The sequence below is a fragment of the Hyperolius riggenbachi genome, chromosome 6, assembly GCF_040937935.1.
Source record: "Hyperolius riggenbachi isolate aHypRig1 chromosome 6, aHypRig1.pri, whole genome shotgun sequence".
Lineage (NCBI taxonomy): Eukaryota > Metazoa > Chordata > Amphibia > Anura > Hyperoliidae > Hyperolius > Hyperolius riggenbachi.
In genome coordinates this window covers 255,011,401-255,024,996 of record NC_090651.1, presented here as the reverse complement: position 1 = coordinate 255,024,996, position 13,596 = coordinate 255,011,401, and the positions used below count along the sequence as shown (strand labels likewise).

Below are 13,596 nucleotides of genomic sequence, written 5' to 3'. Positions count from 1 at the left end.
AGGTATTCCAGTATTCAGCTCTGCCACATCATCCAAAGAAGTCTCACTTATCATGCTGCATTTTCTGTAATGTAAGACCTAACATTTGCCTAAAAAGGGTGGGAGATGTGAAGTTCAGTTAAGAAATGGAAAACTGGAAAAAATATGGGTGTTTAAACAATGTGGGTTATTTTATAGGTGATACCTGCACTTCTCTAACTTTAAGGACAACTGAAGTGAGAGGGATATGGAGGCTGCCATATTTATTTCCCTTCAAGCAATACCAGTTGCCTGGCTATCCTGCTGATCCTCTGCCTATAATAATTTTAGCCAAAGACTCAGAACAAGCATGCAGCAGATCAGGTGTTTTGGACATTGTCAGATCTGACAGGATTAGTTGCATGTTTGTTTCAACTGTGTGATTCAGACACTACTGCAGTCAAATCGATCGGCAGGGCTGCCAGGCAACTGGTATTGTTTAAAAGGAAGTAAATATGGTAGCTCCCATATACTTAATGTTTCAGGTTCCGTTTAAGTACACGTACACTACTCTACTAGAAAAAGATTCTTTTTTTTTTTTTTGATCGATAATCTGTGTTTTTTACTGATTGCTAACGGAAAGGTAGCGATCAGGCAGGTGTCCAGATGGTACAGAGCAGCTCCACAGCACAAGGGGTAAACTGTAATAAAGAGAAACAGCTGCAGCAAGATGTTGAGGAAAGGGTACCTGAAATGATCTCACCTTAGATGAGGGCTGACAGTGCAGTCATCATCTAAGGTGAGGTAATTCCAGGGGAACCCTCTTTCCCCCACAACTTGCACCCAATGTGAGCTATCCTTTATCCTTGGTTAATTATTGGGATACCAACATTCTCAAATTTGTATTCTGATTCCTAAAATTTATTCCAGCAATCCTTTGCAAATGCAACAGAGAACGGCCACATGTGCAACTAAAAAGCAATCGTTTTTCAATTTATTGTGGCAACAGTCTCCAGCGAGTGTGGTTCCCGGCTGTAAGAGCCAAGTGATAACAGATCCCTGGGTGCATTTAGCCTTCAGAGCTGTCAAGACGCTCAGTAATTCCTGGTCCCCTGGAGTTCTCCCATAGTGAGAAGGGAAGGAATCTTTACCCCATGCCAAGCCTTTTCACCCTGTGCAATTCCCCAGCTTTCTGGCTGCTATAAATCCAACTTCCACTCACTGCCTCTGGGAGGGAACTGGAGAAAAGGGGGGATTTGTCAGCTCCAGCTATGTGCTGTAGGCTGGCCAGCACAAGTGTGTGTTTTAACCCTTAACAACCACCACAGACAAAAAGTCCTAAGAATGATGACTAAATGCTAAGCGGATAATCATGGTAATATTCTCCAAAATAGCAACCATCTGTGAAATCTCTGGAAAATTACCCTAGCCAGCACATAAATACATGCTGAAAAATGTTGGAGCACAAAGACATTGACATCCTGTGATATTTAGGGGTAGTTTAGGTAAAGGTCACATCTTCAGGGACTGCCTCAGTGAAACTGTGACTAGCTAGGCTAGAATGTATCTACTCCCTTTGGGTGAAAGGATGACAGTGTAGGGTCCATTCACAGCTGCTGTGAGTTATAAAAGAACAGACATATGATGTGCAGCCCAGTGTCCATATTTCCCTATGGGTCAGTTCACATTATATGCATTCTAACTGAAAGCTTTTCACAATCCACTGCTACGGAACAACATATCAGTTAAAACAGTTTTTTTCAGCGTTCAGTGTGAAAAAAGCTTTAGGAGGAAGCTTTGAATAGCTTTTAAATTGGACACACCAAATCCCTTACCATTTAACCAAACCCATCACCACAGAACCTTGAGTGTTTATCACCTATTGGCCGGCACTGCATGGATAAACTCCCGGAATTGAAAAAGAAAAAAGGACAGAGAAGCCAGGAGCACCAATATAGTGTCGTATTCCAGAGAATTGGATAACTGGTACAAGAAATGCTACATACAAGACTGGGTTACAAAAAGGCAACCACAGCAACAGGTTTGTGGAGAATTCCGTGTCCACTGAGATATAAAAGAATTATCCTTGCAGTATGGTGAGTCGCACTCCGGAGAAAACAAAAAAACCTTGCTGCACCCAATATCATGGTGGAGGCCCCTAGCTAGAGGGGACAAACTAAAATAGGTGTGAGGCGGCGCTCACAGCTGGGAGGCAGTGTAAAATACAACCTTAACTCAGGATAGGTAGTAAGAAATATGCAATTTATTTCACTCTTAAATAATTTACATCAAGTCAGGATATTACAATCAAGAACTCTTACTAAAAATCAATCCGTAACATTTTTCCATCTTGCAGTACTATTGGAATGAATGTGGGCACCGTTAGAATTAAGAATGTACAGGTGTTAGTGATGTCAAGCTGCATACAGACATAGGATTATTGCCTGATCCAACCATTTGTGACAATCTTGTAATGCATGTAGCTTAATGTTTGTTTCACTTCAAGGCTTATACACACCATGCAATTTTCCCATCAGATCAGCCGATAATTTCCAGCATGTCTGATCTTCTTCCAATTAACAAAGAAATCGATTTTGAGCAATACTGATCTCGATTTTCAATTGCTGGATAATTATTGATCGATCAGTTGATCTGATGTGAAAATTGCATGGTGTGTATAAGCCATGACACAATCGACAACAGGAGCTTGTGAGTAGCTCAGCTTATCTTCTATGTGATGACAGTCATAAGAGTTTCAGACTCCTCTTGCTATTTAGTTAGGATGAAAAAAAATTGTCTGGCAACAGGCCCCTCCGGGAGCCAGATAATCCCACTCTGTCAAGCCTGCACCAGACAGAAGAAAAACAACTGCAGTTTTTGTTTGCCAAACACTGATCCTATAGAAAGCCCCAGGACTCTCCCGCCCCCTTACTGGAAGCAACGGTTATTTACTAGTCCTCTGCCAGCATCAACGGCAGAAGATCCGGCCCTGCCCAGACAATGATCTTTTATCTGGAGCTGAAAAAAAAAGGAAAAGTGGGGAAAAAATGACCGCATTCCCCTCTTCCCTCATGAAGTCTGGCGCAGAGAACAGGACTCGCTCCCTTCCAGATGGAAATTACAGGTCAGAGCCAGATCGAGCTCCTCAGACACACTTGCTCCCTTCTCTCTTGCTCTTTCCCCCACCCAAACATGCTTTCTTCATCTATTCCTCTGGCTTCCCTGGAAGACATCCAGGCCACACAGAGGTTGGGAGGTTTTCCTGGAGTTATGCTGGACAGGAACCATGCAATCCCCACAATTGGCGTGTCTGCGTCTGCAGCTTTCCCCATGATGGGAAGGGTTAGCCAAAGTGCAAACCCCTTCGCTCACATGTGTTCCCACAACACTGTCATACCTAATGCAATCCTACTGCAAGGGCTGATCCTACACATCCTTCCAGAGCTCTGGGCCTAGTCATCCTTCCAAGGACCGAGATTAACATCTTAAGACCACTTCACTCTTGCCTAGAAACCAGCACTGCCTGAGTAAAAACAAAGACTAAGAAAAAAAGAAATTCTCTAAAGCCAGGAATCTAAATGACTCATAAGTTGAGAAAATATAATATCTGCTTAAGCCACTGGCGGTCAGAGGAACCTGGCAGATTTTGACCGCCGTGCATCACTGTTAGCAAAAATACAAAAGAAATAACTATAAATTTAAAAAGCGGGACCTGTTGACCTGATCTGAGCCTGTTAAAATGGATCATGGTTCTCTCTTAAAACTGGCAAGTTATGCCTGGACAACATTTTACCTGGAGCAACAGGCAAAATAGTTTGTCTCGCTTTCTGATTTGCACCTTCTGCAAAGGCCATGGTCTAAGTGGGATGCTACGTACATGGAAGCTGCACATGGAAGTGGGAGGCTATACAGGGCGTGCTGTAGATGGGAGAGGGGAGATGCTGCAGATGGGAGAAGGCAGCTGCTAATGGGGACAGGAGTTACAAGGGTGAAGATGGTTGGAGGGCTGTACAGAGAATCATTTGCTGTACATGATTAAAGGAGGCTACACTAGGATAATAGAGAGTAAAACATTTTGCAGTTGTCACATTTACCTCGAAAAGGCGACAAACAAAAGATATAGACATCGTATTGTGCTAACAATGTGCTCTTATGAAACAGTGAGTGAGGTTGCACAAGCTTCAACAATTTGGCTTATTTGTACAATATTTCCACTCACTTTCACCATATTTTAAGAAATGAGAAGATTGTTCAACAAATACTATTTTTTTTACATAGTTTTCAGTAATTCATGTTTATATTAAGCAGTCTCCCCTGAACAGTGAGATAAGTACACACGCTAGAAAGAACTCTGCCAAGGCGTCTGAGAATCTCAAGTATGTACAGGTATCCCCCTAGTTTGACTGAAGAATTCGACATGCTGTATCTGTAAGTGGCAATGATTGGGGAGCGCACTGTTCCCCTCCTTCCCCTCACCCACCCTGCACGGCACTATTTCCCCCTTTTTCCTTAACAACGATAAACATCACTCGACTGCCCAGAGCTGTCAACTTAGGAATTGAGTTCCCATACCTACAAGCAAGCGAACAGTAATTTCAGGATAGTTTGTGGGGAAAAAAAATGCCAACAATAAGGACCTGAGTGACTGACAAAGGGCAAACTGCAATGGCTAATGGGTTTGTACCTATCAAGTGGTACGAGGCTAAAGCTGCAACAGGCCACCAAATATACCTACAATAGGTACAAAACTCTCAGGACTGGACCATAGAGCAATGGAAAAAGATGACTTGGTCTGATTAATCACATTTTCCTTTAAGATCATGTGGATGCTATCTTTACACCAAACTTATGCTGGAAATACACGGTTCATTTTAAGGTGATTAGATGGTTCGATAGATAATGTCCGACATGTCCGATCTTCCTTTCGATCCTTTTGGCAGCTTGATTTCTGATAGAAGTGACTGGAAAAAGATAAGAAAAACGAGCGGAAGATAAGAAAATCGACTGCAGAATCGAGTGGCAAAAACGATCGAGAGGAGAATCGAGAGCCAGAAACGAACCATGTATTCCCAGCATAAAGATTGTTGCAGACCACAAGCACCCTTTCAACTGAACAGTATTCTCTAATGGCCGAGGAATGAAAGGATCTGCTGCTAACGTCTTGGAGTCAGATACCCAAGGACACCTTCAGAATTCTCGTGGACGCTATTCCTTGGTGGATCAGGGTTGTTTTTACAGAAAAAGTTGGATTTACTGTATTTAGCAGGTGATTTTAAAAAAATCTCTCTCTCTCTCTCTTTTACCAACAGTCACCAGGGGAACCAGTGTGTCAGAGGAGTAGGGGGAAAAAAGGCACCCTCAGTTTATACTCATAAAGGTACCCTCTGTTTATATTGCTATCAGTTATATTCTAGTATTTACAGTAACTGACACTAGCTATAGTGCAGCAAAACTGAACACAGTTTAAGTATTGTACCCAGATTCTCTTGCAACGACTGCTCTGATGAGTAATGCTGTCTGTTCCAGCTTGTTCAGAGATAAGACTACTGTCCTGTGTATCCAGTGCTATCCTGAAGTGAGACTGAGAACATAATTACTCATCAGAAGGGAGGAAGTGAGGAGGGAGTAAGCAGAGAGGCCAACCAGAGCTGCATATACACTATCCCACAGTGCACACACAACACTCACACAACTTATCTCTTCCCAATGCCATAAATGCATGTGTCATCCATTAACCAGAGAACTTACACCAGGTGAATTATCGATATCTCCAAGATATTGATCGTTTGCCTGAACTATTACAAATATAAATTGTATACATCACTAAATTAAACATTAAGCAGTAAGGGTAATATTTAAAATGTGTCACACAGCATATATTTATAAAACAAACCAAGAGCAATATATTAACAGATTTACTGAGGGCCCATTTACACTGGGGGGATTTGCAGGTGTTTACCGTCGATCGCTTACATTTTGTAAGGTGCTAATGTAATTAAAAGAATATGGCAGTAATCTCACTGCAGAGATTGCCGGCGATTCATGATTTGCGGTAAACGGAGACGCGTGCATGCATCACTTTCTCGTGGTTTTACAGCGAAAGCAATATTTTATATGCCATACGGTTATCATATTTGCATTTGTGCATAAGTATTATTATTCATTTAGAAATTATACATTCCCAAAAGTACAGTTTTTTGCTTTGTGACCTAACTTGGCATTTTATTAATAACTAGTTTTATTCATTATGTATTGAATTCAGAAATGCTTTGAGTCTCTGTCTGTGTCCAGGAGCTTCTCAACAGTCAGAGAATGTGTCACTTGATACAATTAAGTAAACACAAGATAACAATCTACACTTCGGATGCATCCACATTTCTCTGCACTGAACTTTCCAGCCCTGTGTGTAACCCTTTGAATGCTGGTCTAGTAAAAAAAAATGCTGGTTGTATATAATATGCTGTAAATACTTTTTTCTCCTTTAAGGAAAGCGAATTGCGATCACTCAAAAATCGTGAAATTGTAAAGTGAAAAATACACAAAAAATATTTTGCTAGCATTTTGTGATCCCCAGTGTGAAAGGGCCCTAACACCTCTTTATTCCACTCACTTTACCAGAAGACAGAGCTCTGAATCATTTCTTAGAGAAAGCACAGTGCAGATGCTTTGCTATGTACTGGTAAGTTGCGCTGCAAATGTACCAGACAGTCTCACCATCTGGGCTGCCCTTCATTATCAGCATTCTGTTATTAGTCATTTTATGCTGCTCCTCCCCTGGAAGTGACAGTATACAATGGACGGAATGACAGGAAGTCAACTATGTGTTGGAAAGACTCGGCCCATAACATGTGTATCTTATTATTATTCTTTAGCATTTATAGAGAGCTGACATCTTCCACAGCACTTTATGGAGTACTGTATACTGTAGTCATTTAGTTATGTTACTGGACTGGTCGTCTCTTTTAGAAATTTAGAATACGCTTTTGATATTAAAGGGAACCTAAAGCGACATTAATGTCTCCTGTTTATATTATCTGGGGCTTCTTTCAGCCCTCTGTACTCTTCTAGGCCCCTCACTGTCTTTCTGCTCTTTTCCTTTCAGCCACTGTGCCCTGGTCGTGCTCCTGTGGCCTGGAGTGTTCTGTGCTCGCACAGCTTGAAAAAATTGCAACTGCGCATGCGCAGAACACACCTGGCCACAGGAGCATGATGGAGGGGCATGTAGCCAGGGGACATGCATGCGCAATTGCCCGCAATTGGCTGAGTCAGCCAGATTTCAGAGGGGGATGACAACTGAAAATTGAAGCGGGGAGGGACCAGGATGACTACAGGGGGCCTGAAGAGTCCCGGGAAAGTTCAACAGGGGACCAGTGCGTCGCTTTAGGTACCCTTTAAGCTCACTTTCTGTCCTGTTGTTAAAAAAAAACAAGGACAAGGAGTTAAAGTGTAACTGTCGGGCATAAAATCAAAAAGTATTCTAATACAAATACTCCTACGAAGAGGCTTGCAGATCAATATGATCAATAATGACTATCAATATGATCTAAATATTCATAGTCCAAACACAGTCCCAGCGTCTAAGCAATAAAGTTTATATACAGGTGCGCTTCTGTTAAAGAACAAGCGACACCCATGCTAACCTAGTAATAAAAAGCACATATATAAGTAGATAAATACTACTTCTACTTACATAACAGATGTATTGTGCTATCCACGTAATGATTTCTGTGAATTTTATAAAGGAAAAGCAGAAAATCCTATTGCAGGCAGTGGCCATTTTGCCAAGCTAATGCTGACGACATATCCTTCCTGACTCTTGTTTTCCCCCCTCCATTCGCTTGTTCATTGTGTATTCATTAGCTGCCCTCCTCCCATAGTCTTTTTTTTTTTATTTACACATCCAATCACTGAGTCACTTCAGCCTTGCTTGTAAGCACAAGTGATCAGCTAGGCAGGGAAATAAATGGAAGAGGAGGAATATATTATAGATAAAAAGAACTCCCAGCATTCAAAAGAACTCCCAGCATTCAACTTTTTGGCACTGTTTGGCACTAGGGCCAGTGCTCCTAAAGTATGTGATAACTACAAACCATAACAGCAGAAAAAGTTTTGCAAGTTTTAAATGCAGGATTAGCATCTTTATCACTTAATACACTCAGACCAGTTGCTGTTGAAATTTGATTTTTATGGTGACAATCCCGCTTTAAAGAATAAGCTGTTTCTTCCAATGGTATAATTTCAACATCAGAGCAGCGCTTTCTATAACTTCATGTCAATCCGCTACACCTGAACCGATATCACCCTGTGAGATCCACACTCACCAACAGTAGAGGGCCTGGATTACATAGGCCGTATGACGCTTTTGGGGAATCGTCCTCGACCCTCCTTGATCTCCTTCACACCAACAATTGTGACCAGTGACTCATTCAGCGTGACCCTAAATGAGTCACGCTGGTGACGAAATCAATTGGGAGGAGCCACATGCGGAAGTGAGGGCACATGTGGAGAAGGAGGATTAGCTGTGAATGAGCCGGCTCGTGACCCGTTTAACAACAGAGCGGCGGCCAGCCCGGGAGGTCGCACGGGGGGCAGCCCGTTCATGTACTCCACACGCTTTTGATACTTCTCCTAAACGTGAGTGCAATAGCTTAATAAAGCACTTTGGTTTTAAACAAGCTGCGCAATGAGCTTTTATTATTGTTCGTTGAGGTAAACTATGTGAAGCAATGTTCCAGTATCACTGTTGAAGAGCTGCTGGTGTGAAGGAGATCAAGGAGGGTCGAGGGCGAGGGAAACCCATTAATGCCCCAAAAGCGTCATACGGCCTATGTAATCCAGGCCCTCTACTGTTGGTGAGTGTGGATCTCACAGGGTGATATCGGTGGAGGTGTAGCGGATTGACATGAAGTTATAGGAAGCGCTGATCTGATGTTGAAATTAAACCAGTAATAAGGATGCTAACCAGGCAATCCAAAAGTTAAAAATCACTTACTTTTCTTGTTGATAATAATCATTCCCCACTTTACCTGACTTATTTGGTACATTGCCGCACAAAAGAAGTTGTAGGGCATGCTGGGTTATCTTTTTTTGCTTCTTTACTTTCCTCTCAGACTTAACTAATGCGGCCTGATTGGCTGAAGCCTCTTTCCCTCCTGTTTTGCCCTCCCACACCTCTGTTCCTCTCTGATTGGCCAATATTTCTCATGCTGCGACAATGCACTTTCTATTGTAGAGCTGGGTGGGAGTGCCTAAAGACTGGGAGGAGGGCGGGCAATGCATACACAATCAGGCAGAGGAGAGCAAGTGAGGAAATGATATCAGGATTGGCTTCAAGCTAGACACAGTTAAAAGGGAGAATGTTAAGAAAGATTTTCTCTTTTTTACTATAGAAAAATCGCTAAAATCAAACTGTGGACAGTGCAATACATATGTTATCCAAGTAGAGCAAGTATTTTTTTTTTTTGAGATAGTATGGCTGACAGCTCCTCTTTAAGGGAGGTATCCCAAATGGTGACAAATAAAAACGCAATAGTTTATTATAGCTCTCATTGTAACGAAAACTTAAAGGGGTTCTGTGGGCTATTTTAAAAACCAAAAACTGACACTTACCTGGGGCTTCTACCGGCCCCCTGCAGATAACCTGTCCTGTGCCGTCACTGAAGAATCTTTTTGTTTTTTAAAATAGCCCACAGGAGCCCTTCAAAAATGTTTTGGCTAGGCCTTAATTTCAGTTTATTTACTCTTTAATCCAGCAGTTTCTATATGAATATGAATTAAACTGCATAAATAAAGTCTTGAGTGAAGTTGCTGAGTGTGTGCACAGCTGTCGAGTACCTGTCTGTGAAGTGGGAGGTGTCCCGATGCTGCGGCAGGCCTTGTTTCCTCCGCTGGCTCGAGGAGTTACTTGAGGTGGGTATGTGAGCTTCCATGGCTCCTGGGTTTCTCACCACAGCAGCTGCCACTTCTTGGCGTGCCCGTAAGAGATCTGAAAAAAGAATAGAAACTGCTTGAAGCTCAGACACCGGGGAGTGCTGCAAGCTACTCACAAGCCGCCTGCTAACAAATATATCCTGTACAATCCATCTTCCGCCCCCAAGTCACATCTCCTTCTCCGGAACTCCTTACTCATCTCTCCATGTGCAGCAATCATTACCTGGCTGCTCACTAAGCTCATCCTGCTCTTTATCACTCTCTCGCTCCATATCGGCCTCTTTTGTTCCGCTCTCTATCTGCCTTTTTACCAATGTCTTCCTCCCCCTTTCTGGTTCCCTCTCAGCTATGCACAATTAAAACCACATGTTTTGCTTCCACTGGAGCTAGAGCCTCACTGTTAACTTGAAAACATATGCAGCCAACTGACTGACTCATCCCTGGTTGGAGGGGGCCAACTAGAGAGGAGCTAGAAAGGGCCAGGTTACTTTTCATAAGTGCCAAAAACAGCAATACAGACAACATTTAAAGCAGAAACCTTCATTAATGTCATATTTAGGAGGAGCCAGATATACTGAACAATATATTCACAATGCAAAGCATAGCCAGTTTTAAATAAATTCATGGCTCTGCCAGGAGCTGAAAGTTCCCAGCTTTAAATCCAGTTACTCTTGTGGTAAGGGGAACCTATGCCTACAGTATGTTGCTACCTCTCCATATCACAGGTGTACCAAATAATTCTCCATAGATGACAGTCGGAGAAGTGATATGGGAGTGGTCCTTGAAGTGGACCTGAACTCAGAACATCCTCTCTGCTCTAAAAGATCCGCAACAGCTTAATAACTTTTTAAACAAAAAAACTTTATTTGTTACACAGCTGATACAAATCCTGCAATAAATCTGCAGTGTATCTACTTCCTGCTTTCATGGAAGCAGACATATTGTTAACATCCTGTGCTTTCAAATTAGCCTCTCTGCCATGGCAGTCAGCTGACACAGTTGAGGAATCAAATTACAACTTGTGATTAATCACAAATGAGGGGAGAATTAGGCTAAACTCTCTAAATACATACAGGGTGCATTTCTCTCTGTGCAAGAGTTCAGGTCCACTTTAACATCATCATTAATTAATGGTGTTTACTAGAAACTGTGATATTTCCCAATTAATGTAGTAGCAGCCACGCTAGTGAAGTATCGTGGTCGCACTATCAGCACATTGCGCGGCAGTAGGAAGGATCATGCATAAGTTAAGAGCGCACTCTGTGCTGACAGGATGGCATGTGCTTGGCATGCGCTCGATAATATTAATCCGCGCTGTTTGTGCGCAGTAGGTTTAGTAAATCACCACCCTTGTATTAAAACAAGACTATTTTTTCTATGAGACATTTTTTGATATAAAGAGTGGTTGTGTGCATCTACTACAGTGTATTCCATTATAACTTGAAAAGAAAGATTTACAAGTATAGAAGCAGAAATCGCACGTAAAAAAAAAAAAAGTAAAAGATTGTCATTAAATAAAATAAAGTACAGCTTTTATACAATTAAGACGGCTTGGTTAATTGCCGTCCTGGGGGGGCGACCGTGTTGCCTTGGGGGTAGGGCTTTGAGTCTGGCTATGTCTGCCTGCCGCATATCCCAGCTCTTCAAGCTCCAGGTTACCAACTGTGGTTCTGGATGCTGCGCTATCTGTGAGATGCATTGTGTAGATGAGATGTGGCAGCTCAGCCTGGGGGCTTCCCGGCTGCTGCGCTTGGCAGAGTCACGGGGGTGTCGTAGCCTGTCAGCGCTGGCGGCTTCAGGAACACAAGCCACAGAGATGGGAGGGAGAGCGGGGGACCATCAGCCAATTTAAAGGAAGCCGGAATATTTAGCAAGCTAAAATTGTCTGACCACCCAGAGATAAGAATCAGCTCTGCATTTGCTCGTCTTAAAGTACCACATCCTTTTCTTTGGCACGCTATCTCACAAATAGGCAGATATTTTTTTTCCAAGCTCTTAGCTGTCTACAATAGATTATTACTGGCTGTCATTTCATTAGGACCCCAATATATAAATTTTAGGCCACGTTCACAGTGTCTCCTGTAGCAGCAGAAACACAATGGATCCAGACTGCAGTGTCACACGTTATCCCCACATTAAGTTGGGTACAGTGAAGCATACAGTCAATGAAAAGTATGCTTCAGGCTAGGCTCACAGTGGGCAGTAGCATAATGCACACGTTATAATGAGTGTGAACTGCAATGTAGACTAAATAATACAATCAGTTGCAACGCAGTACTGTGAACAGACCCACAGAACTGTATGAACAGCAGCGAGATGACGTAGAATTAGTCGGCAACGCAATTGATCACTGTGAAATAGGCCTCGCTTCTACTATTAACATGTATGTTTATGGGTAACACAGTGCACATAGTGCGTTACCATACCACAATCCAATGCAAGGTAGCAATCTAATGGTATAAAGCACTCTATAAAACGGATCCATCATGAAAGAATTTTCAGCATTTTAGAGGAAGCTGATCTTCTAATGTTGCAAGTCACTTCTTAACATTTTTGTACAATGTCAGTTTTATCAAAAAGAATCCCCACTTTCATTAAAGCAGGCCTGAATTCAGAACGTCCTCTCTGCTCTAAAAGATGAACAACAGCATAATAACCTTTAAACAAAACAACATTTCTTTGTCACAGCTGATACAAATCCTGCAATACATCTGCACTGTTTCTACTTCCTGATTTAATGGAAGCAGACATGATAACTATGCTTTCAAAATGAGCTTATCTGCCATCTCTGCCATGGCAGTCATGTGTCATGTGACACGGGGAGAGGTCAGACTACAACTTGTGATTAGACACAAATGAGGGGGAATTAAACAGGCTAAACTGTCTAAATGCATACAGGGTGCATTTCTCTGTTTCCTTCTGTCCTGTGGAAGAGGCCAGGTCCACTTTAAATAAAGTGGAAGTAATTTCGGCCAGCACACAGGCACAGTGCTTACAATGTTGTACAGTAACTCCTGGCCATCACCCAGAATGCACCTTTTTTGGTCACAGTTTTTAAGAACAGTAGATAACAACTTCTGACTAGTTGCTATGCACCACTGCACTGCTGGCATTATTTATTAGATGGTTTTATCTTAATCATTGTGCAGAGAAAGTTGTAATGGATAAGTTACAGTATATTGTACTCACATCACCACTCTCATGTAGTTCTTAAAGTAAACCTGTTATATATAGGAGATATGTAATGCTTCACAATACCTCAGGAACCCCCAGCATTGTAGCCCCTGCCAGCCTGCAATGTGGCTACTCTGCAGAATAGAGAGTCTCTGTACTGTGAACGGAACTGCCATAGCTATACTGAGCACTGTATGTTTACAGGAATCCTGCGAGGCTGTAGAAGATTACAGCATGTACTCATTTATCATAAAGTGCAAGGTTTAGCTTAAGTCCCCCTAACTGAAGTTTAATGCCCTTAGTACGGGCATGCAGAACTGATTCATGTTTTCCCTGATAGCGCAATGTGGCAGTACAGTCACCGCAGACCCTGAGGAGAGTAGGGCAGAAGCTGCATACGAGGTACATAGCAAGGTGAAAGACACATTGGGGAGAATGTACTGCTATATCATCCACAATCTATTACACTGGGCACATTTACTGGCAAGATCTATGGTGGCAGGTGCTGTACATTTCCACATACGGCACACTGAA

The 13,596-nt window shown here is 42.3% G+C and overlaps 1 protein-coding gene across 7 annotated transcripts in view; it reads right to left on the bottom strand.

The window, feature by feature from the left end:
* SAMD11 (sterile alpha motif domain containing 11) overlaps positions 1–13,596 on the bottom strand; it is a 272,374-nt gene that overhangs the window by 33,680 nt on the left and 225,098 nt on the right. For all 7 annotated transcript variants that reach the window (XR_011022124.1, XM_068240716.1, XM_068240712.1 and 4 more), the window contains exon 8: positions 9,793–9,943. Coding sequence is in view for 6 of the 7 variants with exons in the window: in XM_068240716.1 (XP_068096817.1) it covers positions 9,793–9,943 (151 nt within the window). In the remaining variant the exon portion in view is untranslated. The remainder of the gene's footprint in view (positions 1–9,792; positions 9,944–13,596) is intronic.